The 22,267-nt window shown below is 42.3% G+C and overlaps 1 protein-coding gene across 2 annotated transcripts in view; it reads left to right on the top strand.

Annotated features, from left to right (window-relative positions):
• Window positions 1-12,555: 12,555 nt before the first annotated feature.
• Window positions 12,556-22,267, top strand: part of EEA1 (early endosome antigen 1) — a 115,536-nt gene continuing 105,824 nt past the window's right edge. For both annotated transcript variants that reach the window (XM_047865742.1, XM_047865741.1), the window contains exon 1: window positions 12,556-12,813. In XM_047865742.1, coding sequence (XP_047721698.1) covers window positions 12,790-12,813 — 24 coding nt within the window. In that variant the 5' untranslated portion in view covers window positions 12,556-12,789. The remainder of the gene's footprint in view (window positions 12,814-22,267) is intronic.

Here is a 22,267-nt window from a genome sequence, read left to right as displayed (position 1 = left end):
ATTAATTGAATATGGACAAAATAAAAAGGGAATAAAGAAGACAATTTCTGGCTTGAGCATGCCAGCACTGATACAGGAACCCTGGAGGTCACAGGAAATTAGATGAAATTGTGAGCAGAAGAGGCAGATGATGAGTCAGTTTAGAGTTTAGACATATTGAATTGAGCTTGAGGATTCTGTAGATTGAAGTGGATTTGTCTAGCAGGCTATTAAATATTTAAGCTTCATATTTAGAGGAGAAAGCCAGACTGCAGATTTGGGGATCACCAGCAAATAAATAGTATGTAATAGAAACCATAAGAATGTGTGGTGACCCATTGAGAAGATATAGGAGGTAGGTAATAATAATAATACCAATCACTCTTCTGGGTGCCTTCTGGCAACCTTCTTCCAGAGTTGAGTAGTTCTAGTACATGACTAGAGGCTTTGAGTCTGTTATGCCCAGAATTCGTGATCCCCAAAGACCACTAGGGAGCCGAGTCCGATGCAAAAGCAAAGAGCCTTTATTCGAGCTAGCTCGAGCTCAATCCCCTACCTGCACCGACGCAGCGGTGAGATACCAGGGAAAGAGCGCGAGTTTCAAAAGGACAAAGGTTTTATTGGGGCCTGGGGGCAGTTGGTGAGGTAATGGCTATGGCCTCAGCCGATTGGCTGGGGAGGGGTCCCGGGGAAGGGTCTGGCAGGTGAGGGAGGGTTTACTCAAGGGGAGGAGGTGTGGTCAAGGTGAAGGACACAGAACAAGATGGAGTCGGCTGGTGTAGGCCCGCCCTTTCAAGTCCGGGTTCATGACAAGATTTGTTTTCAAACAAGGCAACCTCTTGGAAGACTTATTGAGCTAACAATCACATAAAACAAAAACATTTCACTTGTGTTTGTTAAACAGCCTTAAAGTAGCTTCAGAAGTCACACAACAACTACTCATTTGGAGCAAGTCACTAAGTCCCGCCCACTTTCAAGGGAAGAATGAGAGCCTACCTTTTGGTGGGAGGAGTGTCAAATAATCTGCAGATATAGTTTAAAATCATTACAGTCAGAGAAAACATAGGCTACATGTTTTGGAGGCTTTACCCAGTAAGTTTACTATGAATAAGTAGCCTGAAATTTAATCCTTCCTTCCTTCCTTCCTTCCTTCCTTCCTTCAAAACTTATTTACAGAGATTGGCTACCATCTTGTCACAATAAAAAAATTCCAAATTGAAAGCACATATCTTTCTTTAAAAAAATTTTTTTAAACAATGCAAATTTATTATCTTATGGTTCTGGAGGCAAGACATCTACAGTTCACTAGACTTAAGTCAAAGGTGTCTTCAGGGGTTGATTCCCTCTGGAGACTCAAAGAGAGAATGTTTCTCTGCCTTTTCCAGCTTCTGGAGCCTGGCTGTACTCCTTGGCTCATGACCCCTTCCTCACATCATTCCAAGACAAGGAAACTGAAGGGAATCTGCGAATAACAAGCTGTTTTTTTTTCCTTTCCTTTTCTTGCTTCTATTCTACCTAAGACTTGCACCCCTGCCTTCCACATACCTTAATGTATGTCCTCCTTTTATTTTACTATTTTTTAATTTTTTCTTTCTTCCTTTCTTTCTTTCTTTCCTCTTTATGAAGGTCAAGAAGTTAAGGATTTCTTTGGACCCTTCCAGCCCAACAGACAGAATACGTACAGAGTGATCAGTTGAGGTCATCATGTACGTTTTCTAAGACCCCTGGCTCCAGAGCATAAGTGGCATATAGAGGACACCTGAGCAAGGGCTTGTTCGCTAAGTTCCCGGATGCCTGTGAGGACATGTGCCCCAGATCATCATCCTCCATAAAAGCCCTAGACCCCAAGCAAAGACGACATTCATTCTTTCTTTTCTGAGTCTCCCAGACATTCGTTCCCTCTGTATCTGCTCTCTCTCTTTAGGTCTTCAAAAAACTCTGCTCTCGCTTCCTGCTGGCTTACATTTGATTTCGATCCTGCATGCAGCCAAGGACCCCCCCTTGGCTGGTCCTGTGGGACGCCCCCCTCTCTGAGTCCTTGGACCCGGCCTGCTGGCATCAGTTCCAACCCCTTATTTCCGTTGTCACACATTCCACTTCCCCCTGTGTCTCAAATCTCTCTGATTTTTTTAATTGTGGTAAAATGTCCCTAACGTCAAATTTAGCATTTTAATTATTTTTAAGTGGCATACAATACATACACATCATTGGATAACCATTCCTACCATCTATTTCCAGAACTTTTTTTTTTAATTTTTTTTTTTAACATTTATTTATTTTTGAGACAGAGAGAGACAGAGCATGAACGGGGGAGGGGCAGAGAAAGAGGGAGACACAGAATCGGAAGAAGGCTCCAGGCTCTGAGCCATCAGCCCAGAGCCGGAGGCGGAGCTCGAACTCACGGACCGCGAGATCGTGACCTGAGCCGAAGTCGGCCGCCCCACCGACTGAGCCACCCAGGCGCCCCTATTTCCAGAACTTTTTAATTGAAAAGAGTTTTAAAATGTTGACCCTTATTATTATTATTATTATTATTTTGAGAGAGAGAGAGAGAAAGCAGAGAGCATAAGTGGGTGGAGGGCAAAGAGAGAGGGAGAGAGAGAATCCAAAGCAGGCTCCATGCCCGGTGCAGAGGCCGACAAGGAGCTGGATCCCACAACTGTGAGATAATGACCTGAGCTGAAAGCAAGAGTGGGATGCCTCACCGACTGAGTCACCCAGGCACCCTGACCATTATTTTTATCATTACCTTCAATGTGGTATATGGGAAGAATCAGAGCTTGGTAGGCATGGACAAGTTTCCAACTTCTGATCCTCAGTGAATTCACCTATGATACTTAGATAGAGTTGTAGACAGCATAAATGAGGTGTCTAGAACTAGGCCAGGCTCTTTGCTTTTAATAGTTTATTTAGATCTAGTGTATATGAACATATAGAATCTAGTTTATTTTCTTTTTTTTAAGATTTTTTTAAATTTTTTATTTTGAGAGAGAGAGAGAGAGCAGAAAGAGGGAGAGGGGCAAAGAGAGGAGAGAGAGAGACAGAGAGAGACAGAGAGAGAATCCAAGCAGGCTCCATGCTGTCATCACAGAGCCAGACATGGGGCTCGATCTCATAAACTGTGAAATCATGATCTGAGCTGAATCGAGCTGAAATCTGATGCTTAACCAACTGAGCCCCCTGGGCGCTCCAAATCTAGTTTATTTTCCAACAGTTCTCCAGAAGGAAGATAGCTCGACTCCTATTTAATGTGAGATCTTAACTGCCCGGCTTCCGGAGACTGAACTTGATCTGCTCGCTACGTCCACTGGCTCCCTTGCTCTTTGGCTCCTTGTTTGGCTGGACCAGTGGGAAGCACCTGCGGGAAATCCTGAAGGTGGAAGGGAGAGAGGACAGGACGTATACTTCCTTGGTATCCTCCCTTTCATGTCTAAGTGTTCTCTAAATATTCCTTTACTGAAGGTCACAGCTCCTGTCCTGCTGCCGCCAGTCTGTCGCATAGTTCTCCTTGAGTTCTGGTAACGGCTTCCTCCTCTTGCCCCTTTAGGCACTAGTCCAACTAGATCTGCGGGAACTCCTTCTGTTGCTAACAAAGGTGTGCTTTCCCATTTCTTACTGGTTTTCTCAACCTCTGACCATACCCATTTAAACAGTTCCCTCCTTCAAAATATTTTCTAATTTTTTTTTAATGTTTATTTATTTCTGCATGAGAGTGAGACAGAGCGTGAGCTGAGGAGGGGCAGAGAGGAAGACACAGAATCTGAAGCAGGCTCCAGGCTTTGAGCTGTCAGCACAGAGCCCGACGCAGGCCTTCAACTCGTGAACTGTGAGATCATGACCTGAGCTGAAGTCGGAAGCCCAACCGACTGAGCCACCCAGGTGCCTCCAAAATGTTTTCAATTACACTTTTTCTTTCTGGGCCCCTGATTGATATGTTCCTTTGTTTTTTTGTTTTTTGGTTTGTTTTTTTTTTTGTAACAAATCTTACTCAGAATTCTATTGTGCAAAAAAGATAAAAATGAAGCTGCATCAGCTGATGCAAGGGTGAATAATACAGGGCCTCAACTGCTTGCTTCTCCCCATCGACTGAGGTGACTTCTGAGAACTTAGGGTTTGGAGGGACACACTTAGGAAAACACTGGACTGAGAAAATCCAAGGAAATGCCAGCCCTGACCCATGTTTGGATGGCGTGTCTCTACCAAACTCATGAAATAAATTCACCTGACCTCACACACACACCCTTGGGAAACATGTGAGAGCACAGCTTTAGATCCTGGTTCCATTTCTACAAGGCATCCTCACTGTCTCTTATAGTAGTCCATGTGCCTTACTTATTACATTTGGTTAGCTGTTTCAGCGAGGGGGTCTACAGGTTGGTTTCTCAGTCTAAAGGCTGATAAGAATGATGATTTGGGGGTATCTCGGTGGCTCAGTTGGTGGTCTCTGACTCTTGATTTTGGCTCAGGTCACGATCTCACGGTTTGTGAGTCCCAGCTCTGTGGTGTCAGCCTCTCTGCGTGGACAGAGCTGAGCCTGCTTGGGATTTTCTCTCTTCGTCTCTCTCTGCCCCTCCCCTGCTTTCTCTCTCTCGCTCAAAAATATACAAATACATTTTTTTAAAAGTGATTATTTGGATTTGGCCTAACATCAATTTCACTTTGATTTACTATTGAATTTTTTCTTCAAATACACAATGTAGAGAATATTCACAAGATAAAAAAAAAAATAAGTTATCCTAGCTTGCCACTGTTTGCTTAGTTCCCAGAATGTGTGGTTTTGGAAAACCCATGCAGAACGAGAAGTCTACCAGGTCAGAAATCCCAACCATAAACTTTGGATTGGATGAACCATCTCAGCACTCAAGAGTTCTGCCCTGTTATCATAAATGGGAATTTTTGTTGTGCCACCTCTACGTGATCCCCTGGTTTGTTTCATTGTCCATGAACGTGTGGTTTAAATGCAATTGGCCATGGCCTATCACATATATATTAAGGGCGTCATTTTTATTACATCTTAAAATATAACTGTTATTTTGGATCTTCCCTAAACCTGCCTCCAAAGAAATTCAGTGGTGACCTGATACTTTTTTTGAGGTTAATCAAGTCAACTAGAATATGGAAAAAACCAACAGAGACTTCTGGAGAATTCACGTATCTCCCACGCTTTGGAAGTCCTTGCCTTTGCCTCCCTCCTCATGATCCCCTCAAAGGCTAAAAGAAGCACAACTTGAGAGTAGGCTTCAATTGGTTCAGTGCTGCTAATATAATTTGTTCAAAGTGAACAATTCAGTTAAGTTAAAAAAAAATCTAAAATCTACTTGATGACAAATAGCTGTCTGGTAGTCCTGTGTATATACCTTAGGATCTCTAAACTATTTTTGTCTTACATATACAAAGCCGTCATCTGCATTTTGCTTATTGTGTTGTGAATTTTCATGGGTTTTCTTTGCTTCTAATTGCAAATGAATTATTTGGTTGTCACATGTTAAATTGACAAGAAGAAAAATGTTTTAATTTACAGAGGGTCAGGAATAGGTTGTTTCCCAGAAACATTGGGAAATTTTCAAGAGTCAAGCAACATACATACATACTAAAGGAAAAGAAAAACGATGACCAAATAGGATTGAAAGATTATTGAACTGCTCTCAAGATTGTTGGATTTGGACCATATCTTCACAAGAAGGAAGATACTAGTTTGAGGTACCTTGTAAGGCAGCCGTTATAAGAATAATTGTATACCCTTCTATCTTAGTTTGCACTGCTGTAACAAAACTCTACCGAGCAGGTGTCAGAAATGTATCACTCACCGTTCTGGAGGCTGGAAGTCTGAGATGAGGGTGCCAGCATGGTTGGCTGAGGGCCATCTTTTGGACTGCAGACTTCTTGGATCTTCACATGGAGGAAGGGCCTAGAGAACTCTATGATTTCTTTTATAAGAACACTACTCTCATTCATGAAGCTTCCACCCTCATGACCTAATTACCTCTCAAAGGCCCTACCTACTAGTATCACCTTTGGGGGTTAGGATACATGTGAATTTTGGGTGGGGGCACAAACATTCAAACCATAGCCCCTTTCCTTCCTTTTTTCTTTTCCTCCCTCCTTTCCTCCATCTCCCTTTCCTTCCTTCCTCCCTTCCTTCCTCCTCTCTTCCCTTCCTCCTTCCCTTCTTTCAATCTTTCCTCCTTTCCATCTTTCTTCCCTTCCTTCCCTCCTTCCTCAACAAATATTTATTGAGCACTGTTTAAATTATTGAGGATTCAGCAGTGAACAAGAGTCAAGGTCCTTATACTCAGGGAACTTACATTCTTTGGGGAGACATAAATAGACAAACAAGAAAAGTCAGAAATGATAGGTTTTTTTTGCTATGCAGAGAAGTAAAATGGGTGATGTGATGGACTGGAGACCCATTAGAAGAAGTGATCCTTGAAGATATTTCTGAGGAGGTGACTTTTTTTTTTTAAAGCTTTCAACTTTTTTTTTTTTTTTGTAATATCTACACCCAGCATGGGGTTTGAACTTAGAACCTGAGATCAAGAGTCACATGTTCTTCTGACTGTGCCTGCCAGATGCCCCTGAGGAAGTGACTTATAAGGTGCAACATGAATGCCGTAAAGTTAGCCATAAGATCTCAGGGAACAACATTTCCTAAATCGGAACAGGTTGGCACAAAGGCAGGAATGACCTCTGCGCAATGGAAGAATAAAAGTTCAAAGTCTGGGGCATAGTAAACCAAGGGGAGACTGTTATAAATGGAAGACAGAGAAGCGGGCAGGGCCAGATGGACAGGGTGCGTGAGCCAGGATAAAGTCTTTGGATTTTATTGTGATTGTAATTGGAAGCTTCAATGAAGGAAGACAGTGACATTATTTGATTTGCATTTTAAAAAGTTGTTCCTAGTTGCTCTGTAGTTTATGGATGATAGGGAAGTCAAAGTGAAAACAGGGAGACTGACCAGGAAACTCTTACAGTGGTCTGGACAGGAGATGAAGGTGCTACAGACTAGGGTGATAATGGAAAGAAGTGGCAGATTTAGAATTAGCTTTGGAGGTAGACCTGTTGGGATTTTCCTTCAGATGGATTGACTGGCGGAAGGGGAAGTGATAAGATAAAGAGAGAACTCAAACTCCAAGATTTTGGGTTTGATCCACCCAAGTTCCTAGTGGAAGTATATAGAGAGACAAGAAAACTGGCAGAGAAACATTTTGATAATAAAAATGAAGCCGTTTTGTTTGGGCCATGTTAAGTTTGAGATGCTCATTAGACATCCAAGGAGAACTATGCAGATGGTTTGTTGTGGAGGTCTGGAAATCTGGGGAGAGGTCAGCGCAGGAGATATAGATTCGGGGATCTTTGGGCAGACAGATGAAATTTAAAGCCAGGAGACTGGTTGAGATCACTTCTAGGCTCTGTGGGACAGGTAAAAGGAGGGACCCTAGAACAGAGCAGGGACACTGTAACATTAAGTTATGCAGTAGAGAAGTCAAAGGAGTCTGGAAGGAACGGCCCTCAAGGAGAAAAGCCAGAAAGTGGATTGTCAAGGAAGCCAAGAGAATAAAATGATTTGAGGAGAGAGTAGTCAATTGTTCTCAGTGTCAGTAACAAAGTCAAAGCAATAAACTTGTCTGTGGATTTGGCAACAGGTAGGTCATTAGCATTAACATGAGTAGTCTCATTGGAGTAGGTGAGAAGGAGGCTTGATTGGAGTGAGTTAGGAAGAAAATACAAGGTAAGACAGTGAAACCACTATCGGTGTGATAGCCATTGTGGACAAAGACCAGAGAAGAGAAGGAAGGTGGGGAAAGGGTAGCAAGACTGCTGCCAGATCATGTTCAGTGACTCTCTGAGCTCTGTGGTATTTTCAGTTCATTTATTTATTTTGAGAGAGGGGGAGCACAGAGAGGGGCAGAGAGAGAGAGAATCCCAAGCAGGCTCCCAGCTGTAAGCACAGAGCCCAGAGCAGGACTTGGGGCTGGACTCAGGAACTGTGAGATCATGACCTGAGCCCAAATCGACAGTTGGATGCTCAACTGACTGAGCCACCCAGGTGCCCACGAGCTCTGTGGCTATTAATGTAAAATGAGCACAATAGCCCCTGTGGTACATTTGTGTGCACCTCTAACAACATTCAGCTCCTCCTGTGCAGCACATAGTAGATGGGTAGTTGGGTTTGGGTTCTGCTAGATGAAAACAGTGGAGGAAGTAGAGGGAGGTGAAGGTGTTAAGTATATTCATAAGGGGGTGGGGGTGGCTATGAAGCTGGATCGTGGCTTTAAGTTAGGTTTTGGTGGAAGTGAGGATGCTAGGGAAATGATTGATAGTTAGAAAGTGAGAGGAGCCAATGGAGTGAAGATCTTGACGGAGTCAAAGAATTAATGGAATATTAATGTAAGAGAGGTGAATAGATAGGGATTAGTGGCCAGAGAGAGTAAGCAGTTATGTGTGGGAAGATGCTAAATTAGTGAAGATTATTCTTACATTATTATGTCTCACCCAGTGTTTATTTACTTTTGAGCAATTACATTCTCTAGTGTATTATTCCAGTCAGATCATAAGCTGCAGGGGAGCACACAAACTTTTGAAAAATCCACCTAGCTGAGCAGATGAGTCTCTTATATTATTGTTATATTAATTACATAATAATTATATTATTATTATATTAATTATATGTTATTATTATATTAACTACATATTATAATATTATTATATTCCACAGGAGGGGCACCTGTCTGGTTCAGTCAGAATAGTGTAAGACTCTTGATCTCTGAGCTGTGAGTTCAAGCGCCACGTTAGGTATAGAGATTACTAAAAAAAAAAAAAAAAAAAAAGATTCTGCAGAATTCCAGTGTAGAAGGCCTTAGCATGTGACATTAACAAACAGCTTTAAACTAAATAAACTTTTGGAAAATAAACAAAAAAGAGAAACAAATGTCACTTAAAAAAAAGAAACTTGTTGGGAATGCAAGCTGGTGCAGCCACTCTGGAAAACAGTATGGAGGTTCCTCAAAAAACTAAAAATACAACTACCCTATGACCCAACAATTGCACTACTTGGCATTTATCCATGGGATACAGGTGTGCTGTTTTGAAGGGACACATACACCCCCATGTTTATAGCAGCACTACGAACAATAGCTAAAGTATGGAAAGAGCCCAAATGTCCATCGATGGATGAATGGATAAAGAAGATGTGGTGTATGTGTACACACACACACACACACACACACACACACACACACACAATGGCCTCTTACTCGGCAATCAAAAAGAATGATTGCAAAGTTGCCATTTGCAACTATGTGGATGGAACTGGAGGGTATTATGCTAAGTGAAATTAGTCAGTCAGAGAAAGACAAAAATCCTATGACTCCACTCATATGAGGACTTTAAGAGAAAAAACAGATCAACATAAGGGAAGGGAAACAAAAATAATATAAAAACAGGGAGGGGGACAAAACAGAAGAGACTCATAAATATGGAGAACAAACTGAGGGTAACTGAAGGGGTTGTGGGAGGGGGATGGGTAAGGGGCACTAAGGAATCTACTCCTGAAATCATTGTTGCATTGTATGCTAAGTAATTTGCATGTAAATTTTAAAAAAGAAAAAAGAAAATTAAAAAAAAAAAGAAAAAGGGTTAAATAAGAAAAAACAAAAAAATATATATGTTGATTTCACAACTACAAAAAACACTTGTTTCCTTTCTCTACTTACAACCCTTTTATTTTTTTAAGATTTTTTTATTTTTATTTTTAAGTAATCTCAACACCCAGCATGGGGCTTGAACCCACAACCCTGAGATCAAGAGTCACACACTCTACTGAATGTATCAGTCAGGAACCCCTACTTCTAACACTTCCAACACCCAATGTGCGGGGTTTTATTCCACACCAGGTAATTTGCCAGTTTTCTGGATAGCAGCTGGGTGTCTGTTGGGAAAATGAATAAAATTTTACACCACAAGATGGCTGATGGGACTAAAACAAGCTCTGGTCTCTAGTTTAGAGACCCCTCTTCCGGGTTCTTTTTGCCGTTTGCCGCGCAAGTGAAAACCCATCACAGATATGGAAGCTGACAACTATAAATTACCCTTCCCCCCTTCATTCGGGGCTCAGATCTTGGAGAAACGGTCTCCTCTGAGCCCGTTGGTGCTAAATAAATCTCCGATCCACCAAGATCTCCAAGTGCCGCTTGGTTTTTCCACCAGCGTTCCGGCTTGGTTCTGTAACATGTCCTACAATTTAATTCGATTCTGATACAAACTACCTGGAGCCCGTGCAGACCCTCCAGGTTCAGGGCTCAGTCCACAAGATTGCCCCCACTTCAGACACCATTCACAAGGCTCAGGTTGTCACCTTTACTTTGGACCAGTTGGCTATAAATTGGAGGTTCCCACAACACCCTCCTCAGGTTTGATAATTTGCTATAACAGCTCACAGATCTCAGGGAAACTCTTTACTTACCATTACTGATTTATTATAAAAGATGCAACTCAGGAACAGCCAAATGGAAGGGATTCGTAGGGCAAGCTATGGGGGAAGGGGGAGGGGTTCCCTCTTTGGGCATATCATTCTTCTAGTACCTTCGTGTGTTGGCTAACCTGGAAGCTCTCCTGGGTTTAGGATCTTTATAGAGGTTCTATTACATAGCTATGGTTGATTAAATCAATGACCATTAGTGATTAACTCTTTCAGTCCCTCTTTCCTACAGGAGGTGGGGGGGATGGGGGGCCTCAAAAATTGCAACCTTCTAATCATGCCTTGACCTTTCTGGAGATTAGCTCCTATGAGAAAGCTATCTAGGGACCCCAACCACCAGTCATCCCATTAGCACACAAAAAGACACTCAAGGGGCACCTGGGTGGCTCAGACCCTTGAGCATTCAATTCTTAATTCAGCTCAGGTCATGATTCCATGGTCCTGGGATTGGGCCCTGTGTTGGGCTCTGAGGTGAGCAGACTCAGTGTTCCATGCTGATTCATTCATTCATTCTCTCTCTCTCCCTCTGCACCTCTTCCCTGCTGGCTCTTGCTCTCTTTCAAGGGTCTTAGAAGCTTTGGTGTCAGGAATTAGGGTCAAAGATTAAATATTAGAACAAAAGATGCTTCTAGCATCCTGTCAGTCAGGAAATTACAAGGGTCTTACAAAGTCTGTGTCAGGATCTTGGTACAGAGACCAAGTATGTATTTATTATGCCACATAGTTTTATCACCCTATGTTGGTCAAAGTATTTCCCATGTTGTCTGAAAATAAAGCACCCTGTGTCTGGAAAGATGGAAAAGTGTGTGCTTTGCTATGTTTGTCTGGAAATATTTAAGTGCAATAATCAATAGTGATTAATAATGTATTAGTTTTAGGTGTGACTATTTTGTTGCACTATAGACACACACACTAAAACACAGAACATGTTTGGAATAGAAACATATTATATCATATGCTTTACACTTTAGAAAAAAACACTTTTACATTAACTCATTTGAAAATAGTATTTGCTGCATCTTTTCAAACAATCTGGAAGTACTTTCCAAAAACCACTCCATTCATTGCTTGGGTAGACAAGGTCAATTGCATTACTCCTTCTTTTCCTATTTAAATAATATTAAAGTTTTCTCTTCTTCTCAGGGTAAAACTTCTGAACCTCTTAGCTTGTGAATATTAGCAGAATGGTAGGACTCTGGAGCTGTGATTGTTGAGTTTAAATGATGACATGGTGCCTGGAAGTCAATTTGAAGTCCACGTCCTTGTTTTGGCACACTGTTTATCTGTGACCTTCTTATTTTTTCTTTATGAAACATACGCATTAATGTTGACTCAACTCATATACCTATTATTCGAATAGGACTTAAAATTCCTCAGGAGAATGGGCCACACATGTGCTTTAGAAAGACAAAGTGTATCATGTTAGCGACATCAGTCCATTAAATGTTGTTATGGTCCAGAAAGGAGAACCCTAAACTTCTCTTGCCAACTCAAATTCCAGTTTCTTCCTATCCTTTCTTCTGATTCTATACTTTCTCTTTGGCTGAAATTGGAAGCAAAAAGGGAGTAGAGAAAGGAAAGCAGGGGTTGAAGAGGAGGAGGAAAGCCCAACAGACAGGTTAATCCTGTCTGCGATTCTCTGCTTTCACCCAGGGGCTAAGCTCTTCCAGCAGAAATGAAGATGCAGTCCAGGCTCGGTCGAGACCAGGGTCACGTTGACAAATTTGACGAAGCAGCCTGAGTTTTGGTCGCAGGTGCGCACCCCGTAACCTCTTCACCCGCCGAGGTCTGGGACCACCCCAGGCCGCGGCCCAGGTCTCCCCATCCACCTCCCCGGCGGGCACGCGGTCGGCGCGCGGGCACGGCCTCTGACGGAGCGCGGGCGTGCGCTCGGCGGCCGCGGCGTCCCCTTGCCCGCCGGAAGGAGCGGCGGCGCCAGCGTCCTGCCGCCTGTCCGTCACGCAGCCGCCCACGCCGCCGTCGCTTCGGATTGGTCGCAGGCCGGGCCGGGCCCCTTAGGGCCCCGCCCCCCGCGGATGGACAGGCCGGGAGGGCGTGGCGCGACGGGCGGGTCCGCCCAGCTGTCAGTTACGGGGGCGGCCCGGCCGGCGGGCGGGCGCTCGCTGGCTACCTCGTCTCTCGCTCGCGCGCGCTCCCTCTCGCCGCCTGTGGGGAAGTCGGGGCCGCCCGAGCGGCTGCCGCCACCGCCTCGCCCCGACCTCCTCCCCGGTCCCTTCCCGGCTCAGTCTCTCCCGCCCGCGCACCCCCGAGTAGTGAGTGGTCCCGCGTAAGGTCCGGAGAGTCACCGCGGCGGCCCGGGTGGTGTTTAAACCATGTTTAGGAGGATTTTGCAGAGGGTAAGAGAGTGAAACCGTCTTTCCGGCAGCACGTGAGCGGGAGAGCCCGAGTCCGGGGCTGCGGGCGCCGCCGCCGAGCTGAGGAGCCCAGGCGGCGGCGTGGACGCCCCTCCTCAGCGCGGGCTCCTTCCTTCTGTAGGCCCCGCAGCCCCGGGAGGCGGTTAGGCCTCGGCCGTCCTCTCCGGGGGCGGGCCGCGAGGGCAGGGAGGGCGGGTGGGGCGGCGGCGGCGGGGCGGCAGGCCGGAGCCCGGGCCGGCGCCGAGTCCCCGGCGGCCCCGCGCGCCCAGGCCCGGCGCCGCGCTCCCGCGCGGGGCTGTCAGTGCGACGGGCGGCGGGGCGGGAGGGTGTGGTGCCGGCGCGTTCCTTCCAGCTCCGGGAATGGCAACGCAAAGGGAGTTAGTGCGTCCAGACGGGTGGAGAGCGCCCCGTGGGAGATCGCGGGAGGCTTGCTCAGCCTCTGCATCCTTCGCGCCCACCGCGCCCCCCAACTTTGCACGCACCTGCCACTCTCGGCTGGACAGTATTGCAGGGTAATGTGGTTAAACCCGGCCTAGCTCGGGCCCAATCGTGGTACCGACACTTACTGGCAAAGTCAGCTGAGGAAGAAGATATTACTCACTCTTGGAACCCCCGCCCCCCAACCCCCAATTAAAAATGCGTTTCCCCCTCTCAGCCCAGGACCCTTTTTGAGCTCTCCAAGAATAAATTCGCAGTAAGCCTTATCCAATGATATACGCATACTCCTTCACTTTCTGCCAGTGCTACTATCCCTATTGGAAATCTGGGGGGGGGGGGGGGGGAACAACAACAAAAACCCCTTAAGATATAAAAAATACGAACATTGGAAAGCTGTAGGTGTGTTGTTTAGAAATCAGTTCCTGGAATAATAATAGGGCATATTTTCCTACAAGAGTTACTGTACTCAAGTTTTTGTTTTGGATAGCTTTTTTTTTTTTTTTTTTGAAAGTGATGGGGGAGCGGTGCAACAAAATGTAAATGATTGAAAAGTTGGGGCCAAACTCATTAGATGGTTGCTGGGGAAGTAGCCTCACTAGTTCAAAGGACAAAAGAAATTAGTGCGTTTGTAGTATTCAGCCAAGGAATGTGCCAAAGACAGTTGAGTCATCCACTATATGGAAAGGGAGTGTTCTTGGCTCCTGCATAGCTTTGTGAAATGTTCAAGTCATGTGAAACTTGGTCATCCGTCTGGGGGAGAAATAGTTAACTTTTGAATCTACCACCCTGTATTGACATTTGATGATTTTCTGCAGTGGTTTTGTCAGAGTCTTTTAAAATCTTGATAAGCTGATGATTTTGGCAGTAGCAAGGGCATGCCCTTTACCCTTGCCCTCAGTTCCTGTGTTCAATAGTAAGGACATCTGTGCGTGATTTGCTTGTAGTACTTGGAGATTTTTCTTTTATGGGACCTGGAGGAACGGATTAGCTCATGCTTCAGATTGTGTTTCTGTCGTAGTTCCACATCTGAAAATTAGTTTGCCTATGGTCTGCTTTAAAGTTTATAAATAAAACAAAGTGTTTACTGACTTACCAGCAGCTTCTGGTAGGGTTGCCTGGCTGGCTCAGTCTGGGGAGCATGCGACTCTTGAGCTTGGGTTCAAGTTGTGAGTTCGAGCCCCATGTTGGGTGTAAAGATTACTTAAAAAAAAACAAAAGATTAATAAAAAAAAAGTATTCTGGCATTTATAGATTCGTTTTCAGAAATATGGAATACTTTCCAGTACTCTTGGTTTAATGTTGTTAAGCATTACCATCATATTAGGACTATTTTTATATAAAGACCACGTGTTGATACATACACATCAACTGTGACCGAAGTTTTAATTAAAACTGCAAAATTGGAATTTGTTCTGGTTATTACTGAGATGTGGTATAGAATCATCACATATGACTAAGTCAGTTGAAGACTGACTTTCTTAACCAAGGCATTATTGACATTTGTGACTGGATAATTCTTTGTTGTGCGGGGCTGTCCTTTGAATTCTAAGATGTTTAGGAGGATCCCTGGCTTCTCCTCACTTCAGACCAGTAGCACCCTTCCCCCATTCCCTTTCCCCTCGTGGCAACCAAAAATATCTCCGTACTTTACCATATTCCCCTACGGACAAAATTGCCCTTGATTGAGAGCCACTGTGTTAAATATGTATACTCTTTTATACGTATAAAATTTGAATTGTTTCTCAGTTACTTTTTGTTCCCTGTGTATTTATTGAGTGTCAGTAAATGTCAGACATATGCAAGGGGCTGGGATACACTTGATAAATGGGTCCTCCCTTTAAAACTCACAGCCAGATAGAGGATGTTGACCATTCAAAAGTAATTACAGAGTGCCCTGGGTGCCACTCTGGGTCAGGGTGTTGGGACCATCAGGAAAACTTCTGGTCGGAGGGCATATTCCTACAGTATATACTTTATTGACTCCACAGGTGGTATTCACTAACAAGTATAACTAGAATCTTTAAATTATGTAACATGGCAACCATTTTATTTTACCCCACCCTGATAATCTTATTTCTCATCGGAGGTGATAAGATATTAAGATGAAAGTTGCTAATTTAGGGATTTGTTTGAAATGGTCTCCATGCTTTAGCGTTCTCTTTTTAGATGACCTTTTCATTTTAACTGCTGTTATTTTCTTCTGAATAGTGTCCTTTAAAAAGCATTTTTAAAGAAGAAACAGACAATGTGCTTGCAGTCAGTTGTAACTCTGAGTCACTGAACATCACCAATAAGGTCCCAGGGTACTTTACAGAAAATGTTTCTGTTTTCTTCTTCCTTTTTCTTTTTTTGTTTCCATTAGCTTACTATAAGTTGTCTTTCTGAGGCTTGAAAGGGTCTGATTTAGAAAAAAAAATCTTTTTATGGTTGCTTCAACATGTATGTATTGACTATTTCGCTTAATGGTCCTTTGAAGAGAATTACGAATTTAAAGTGCTTGATGACCATGGGGTGTCTGGCTGGTTTAATTGGTGGAATATGCAATTCTTGATCTTGGGGTTGTAGGTTTGAGCTCCACGTTGGGTATAGAGATTCCTTAAAAATAAAATCTTAAAAAAAAATAATAAAGTGCTTGATGACCAGACAGATAGATGATCAGCATTTAGTACTTTAGGCAGTATGTAAACTTCGTTGCTATTTCTTTCTTAAGGAATTTACAGTGGTTTAGAGTATTAGATTTCCTTTTGCTGGTATATGCCAATAACATTGCTAAAGAAAAAAATGGACTTAAGTATTCTAGAATTGTAGAAATAAAAGGCTTCTTTTATGGTCAGCAGGTCTATTTGATTTTATTTTTATTTATTTTTTTTTATTTGATTTTAAAAATGAGGAAGTATAAACAGATTAAGTGATTTATCTAAGGGCAACACGGTTAGTAGATGTCAAAACTGAGCCAAGAGCCAGATTTTCCCAACTCAATCCATTTCTCTTTTTCTGGTACCTTGTTGCCCTTTCCACTACTCCTCAATTGATATGGTTAGCACTCTGCTAATCACAGTGGAAGATATTGGGAAAATATGAGACTTAACTTCTTCCTCAAGGATATGATTAAGTGCCAGAGAAATTGGTACAGACAATGAAGGCTGTAGTGGTACAGAAGAGGAAAGATCCGAATGATCCTGTGTGAGTGGGTAGTCTCCTTGGAGAAAATGAGCATGAGGTGGGGTTTTGGAGAATGTGTGTGTGTAGGAGAGGTCTTAGGAAGGTTTCTTTTTAGGAAGGAGTTACAGTATAAGTAAAGATGCAGAGATGGGAATGAGTTCATTCTTCCTCCTTCCTTTACATATTACTTTTCAGTAAGCAGATATTTGTAACACTTGGCTATGTGCTAGAAACTGGGGATACAGCAATGAATAAGATACAGTCCTTACACTCAAGTAGCTTACACCAAGTGACTTTTAGAGAGAAGAGATCTGTTTACAGCACGGAGAAATTGAGAGAGAAATTTACAAAGATAGTGTGACACCCCATTGTGGAGATGCTTGCTTTTCTAGCTCATCCCTGTTCAATGCAAATGTGAATTTCATATGTAATTTGAAGTTTCTAGTAGCCACATTTAAAGTAAGAAGAGGTGAAAAAAGATAAAGTAAAAAGAGGTGAAATTAATTTTAAAACATTTATTTTGACCATGTATCTAAAATATTCAATATAAAAATTATGATATATCTTACATTCTCCCTCTCTCTCTTTTTTAACTAGGTATCTGAAATCTGGTGTGTATTTTGTACTAACAGCAAAGCTCAATTTGTACTAATCATATTTCAATTATTCTATAACCCTATGTATTGGGTGGTGCCGTTTTAGTTGAATACATATTTAACTTTAAACTTTTTATTTGGAACTAGTTTCAAACTTACAAAAAGTTGCAAGAATAAAATAATAGGAACAAGGAACAGCTTTTTAAATTTTTTTTTCAAGTTTATTTATTTATTTTGAGACAGAGAGAGAGAAAGGACAGAGGAGGGGCAGAGAGAGAGGGAGAGTGAATCCCAAGCAGGCTTTCAGATGTGGGGCTTGAACTCACAAACTGTGAGATCATGACCTGGGCTGAGATTAAGAGTCAGATGCTTAACCTACTGAGCACCTAGGTGCCACTACAAGGAACATTTTTCTCACTTTCTTCTCTCTTCTTTTTCTTTTTTTTTTTTTTTTCTTCTCTGACTCATTTGAGGATCAGTTATGGTCTTTTACCTCTGAATACTTCAAGGAAGAATAGGGATATTTATTTACATAGCCACTGTATAGTTGCCAACTTCATAAATATACTTTGGTTCAGTTACTATCTATAATTCCAGTTTTGTCAGTTGATCTGGTATGTCCTTTGTAACATTTTGCCCTCACCAGTTTAGGGTCCAGTTAGGATTAGGTAGTATATTTAGTTGTCATATTGCTATAGTCTCTTTTTATCTGGAACATTTCCACAGCATTTGTTTGTATTTATGAAGAGTACAGATCCCCTCCTGCTTTTTTTCCCCCTACGCTGTTCTTCATGTTATGTTTATGTGATATTTTCTTGTGATTAGATTGAGATTATGCATTCTTGGCCAGGATGTTGCCTAGAAGATGTTGCCTCACATCTGGAGACCCAGGGTGTCTTTCTGTCCTCCGTAGGTGCTGTTAGATTTGATTACCTTGTCAAAGGTCAAGGTGTAGCCCATTTTTGACTGTATAATACTATTCTTTCTTTTGCCATTAGTAGGCATCTACTTATAAGACCCTGCAAATATCTTGCTCCTTATCAAAAATTTCCCTTAAATTTAGCATCCATTGTTCATTCTTTGTTGTTCATTGCCTATCTAGTCTTCACCATAATGACTGCAAAATGACGATTTTCCCACTCCAGCATTCCCTTCTCCTTCACCAATTGGTCATTGGGTTTCCCATTCCTCCTTCCCTCGCTCCCTCCCTCTCCATTTCCTTTCTGTCAGCTTCCTTTTTTCTTTACTAATTTCAGTTTTTAAAAATGGTTTATAACTCATCACTGTTCTTAATTATTTTGGTGCTCTAATTGTGTCAGATTTGAACAGTGGGAGCCCATTAGGGTGGCCCTGTGTCCTTTTGACATTCTCCAATAATTTTTTTTTAACCTCTTTGCTACTTTTTGGTATAACAGTGTATTCTAAGCTCATCCATTACTCTTTCCTAGCCCTGAAAATAGCCAATTCTCTGAGGAGCCCTGTGTCTTTTAGTGGGGATCCAGATCTGGGGTAACTTTTCTTCTTGTTTATTTCAGCAGACAAATCTGACATTTTGAACTTTATTCTGTAGGCATTATGAAATCAGTAAGATTTTATTAAGCAGGGGTGCCTGGCTGGCTCAGTTGTAAGAGCATGCAATACTTGGTCTTGGGGTTGTGAGTTCGAGCCCATGTTGGGTGTAGAGATTACAAAAATAAAATCTAAAAAAAAAAAAAAAAGGTTTTATTAAGCAGTGAAATATATCTGGTATGCAAGACAGGCAAAATTTTCCTCTACCTTCTTCGGGTGTGTCTGGCTGGGCCTAAGAATTTAACTGACATAAGGCAGACTAACAGGAGAAAAGCATGCAAGTTTTATTAAATTTTTGCATGTATATGAGAAGCTTCACAAGAGTATGAGGACCCAAAGAAGTGACCAGACCAGGTGTTTATACCTTGTAGACAAAGAAACAATACGTTTGTGAAGAATTGACAAGACAGTGGGTTTGGGTTAAGGGTAGTAAATGGTGAAGAAGTAGCCAAGAAGATAAAGCTTAGTTGAAGAGGTTTGTTTATGCAGATTTCTCAGTTCCAAATTCTCTGTGTCTACTGATGAGAAAATCTTTTTTCCTCCCGGTACAGCGAGGGTGCCTTTCACATGAGAGTTTTATCTCTTGCTTTCAAAAAGAAAAAAGAGGGTCAGAGTGTTCTTATACCTGCTGTTTTAGTGCCTTTAATTAAAGATAATCAATATGCTAACCTGGCATATTTTGGAATGACATTCTGGCTTTCTTCAGGCACAGAGTTGGGAGTTAAAAAGTTTGTGGAATGAGTATGAGAGGAATGTTTTAAGGAAGAGCAATTTGTCAGTGTTGCATGTGATGGATTAAAACCATAGGAGAGTATAGGTAGAGATGAGATAGGAGAGATTTTGATATTTTAGGCGCTCAGAAATTATAATTTACATTAGAATGACGACAGTGTGTGCAGAAAAAGGTAATGTATAGGGAAGACCTTTTGAACATATCTCTTCCTCACATGTCTGGTGTGGGCCCACTGTGTGGTGTGGGCCCACTGTGTGTTGTGGACACACTGGTGAGTAAAAGACATAAACCCCCGTGGAGCTTGGTGTAAGAGAAACTGTTCAAAAATCCCATAGCTATATGGTCATGTGGGTGAGTCTTAGGAAGGAAAAGCACAGGGAGCCCTAAGAGCATACAGCAAGAGGGACCTGATCTAAACTAAGATGTTAGGGAAGGCTTCCTAGATTGGTTACACATTTAAGTCTGATGCAGTTACTACTAATTTATGAAACACATTTTAAAAAGTGGTATTATTTTCTCTCTGTGGAGATTTATTTTTAGTGTGTTAAGAATAGCGATTGAGATACAAAAGAACCAGGGCTTGAACTAAGTTTTCTCTTCTTATCCTGGTGGTCTTTTGCTTGAGCTAAAGAGACAGTATAATTAGTGGTTAACAGTCTGAACTCTCGAGCCAGACTGTCTAGGGTGATATTGTTTCCTAGTTACTAGCTGAGTAGCTTTGGGCAAGTTACTTGATTTCTCTGTTTCCTTAATAATAATAGTACCTGTCTCATAGGGTTGTTGTGAGGGGGGACTGAATTAATACACGTAAACGTCTCTGACAGTATCTGGCACAGAGTAACTACCTCTCTATAAATGTTAGCTATTGCTGATGTTGGTATTTTGTTACTATATACTCCAGGTTCCTTCAAGGAACACTTTTCTTATCAATCTCCTTGTGTATGTGTGTGTATACATGTGTGTACAGTCATTCATCATACTATTGGGCATTTATTCTGTGCAAATTGCTGGGCTTGGGGATAAAAATTCTTGCGGAGTTTTAATGAGGGAGACAGATACTTAAATAATTACAAAGTAATTTGGAAGATGTTGGGGCACCTGGGTGGCTCAGTTGGTTAAGCCTCCAACTCTCAGTTTAGGCTCAGGTCATGATCTCACAGTTTGTGAGTTTGAGCTCCACATCGGGCTCTGGGCTGACAGTGCAGAGCCTCCTTGGGATTCTCTCTCTCTCTCTGTCTCTCTCTGTCTCTCTGTCTCTCTCTTCCTCTCTCTCTCTCTCTCTGTCCCTGACCTTCCCTGCTCATGTGTGCTCTCCCTCTTTCAAAATAAATAAATAAAAACTAAAAAAACCCACAATGTAATGTGCTAAGTGTTAATAGATACACAGAGGAAGAGTTTGTGAGCACAAAAGAAAGAGGAATTCTGTGAGGGGAGGGGTGGGTGGAGACTGTTGAAGGCCTTACTGATACTGGCAGTGACAGGCCAAGAGGAGCAAGGGAGAGAAGCCATCTTTAGAGACGGGGGCCAAGCAAATGCAAGATCATGAAATAGCCGAGCACAGCATTAGGGGAAGAGCCTTGGAATTTTTTAAATGATGAAATCTGTAATAAGGAAAACCCTCCAAAAATATTTTTTCCAGGTAATCTTTATAAAAAGTAAATTGGGTAAACCACTCTTTTGTCTAAAATCTGTTGGTGACTAATCACTGCCCACAGGAGATGTCCAAACTTTTTACTTTGGCACACAAGGCCCATAATGCTCTGATCCCTTTATAGGATTCCAGGCTCATCTCCATCTACTGCACATGCTCTGCCCCTGCCTTTCTCACCAGTTGTGTTTTCCACCAGTTGTGTTTACCCTGTTCTCTCATCCCTTCATACCTCTGTAGAAGTGCTTCGTTCTGCTCACAGTGTCCTACCATCACTTGTAGGCATTGCTCAGTTCAGATGACACTGGGACTTACTTGCCTGCTTTTTTTTTTTCCCTCCTCTTCTCCCAAAACATCCCATACCAATTAGGAGAACAGGCTTTTGGTATTAGACTATCATTTAAGGTCTGGGCTCCTCCACTCATGAGGGTGAGATCTTGCACAAAATTTCAGGCTCTCTGAGACCCAGTTGCTTTATCTGTAAATGGAGGATTTTATATACCTCAAGTGTTGTGGAAGGATTAAATGAAATAATGTTCATGAAGCACTCACCACAGTATCTAGCATTCGGTACACATTTAGTATTTAAGAGCTATTATACTTCAGGTCTCTAGAAAAATTTTTATGTTGTTTTTGTAATTTGTTTACTTGACTATTTGTCTACTAGACTTGAGCTCTCTTATGGTGGGGATTTTGTTTTCTTTTTTAGTGGGTAGGCTCTAAGTTAGTGTTTGATGCTTGGTGGTTTTTCACTAACATACTCTGACTACTTGGTGGCTGTGTAGAGAGGATGGCTACATTAGGGGAGAGACTGGCTAGAGAATAATACCTTTTTATTCCTAAAATTGCTGCACATTAGAATCATTTGGAATTCTTATCCAAATTCTTCCATTGAAACAGAATTTCTGGATCTCTAGTTTTCAGTTCAGGAGATGGTTAAAGCTTGAATTTAGACAATGGCTTTGGGGATAGAGAAAGAATATAATGATTTTCAAGAAAATTAAGGTGTAAAATTGATAGGGTTTTTTGGACTTGTGAGTAGTTTGGGTAACTGAGAGGATGATGGAATGGACTAAGGTAAAGAGTAGAGGAGGAAGAAGAGCAGGTTTGGGGAGGAAGATGAATGTGAACTAGAGGTGTGGCCATCCCAGTGGAGATGTTCACGAGGCAGGTGGAAATATAGGTCCAACACACAGGAGACAAGTGGAGGCAAGTATTAGATACGTACAGATGTTGTAGAGAAGTCAAATAAGTACAGAGAAGTGTCCACTGAATGGAACAGTTGAGTCA

The sequence above is a fragment of the Prionailurus viverrinus genome, chromosome B4 (assembly GCF_022837055.1).
Source record: "Prionailurus viverrinus isolate Anna chromosome B4, UM_Priviv_1.0, whole genome shotgun sequence".
NCBI lineage: Eukaryota > Metazoa > Chordata > Mammalia > Carnivora > Felidae > Prionailurus > Prionailurus viverrinus.
This window is presented reverse-complemented; position numbering and strand designations above follow the sequence as displayed.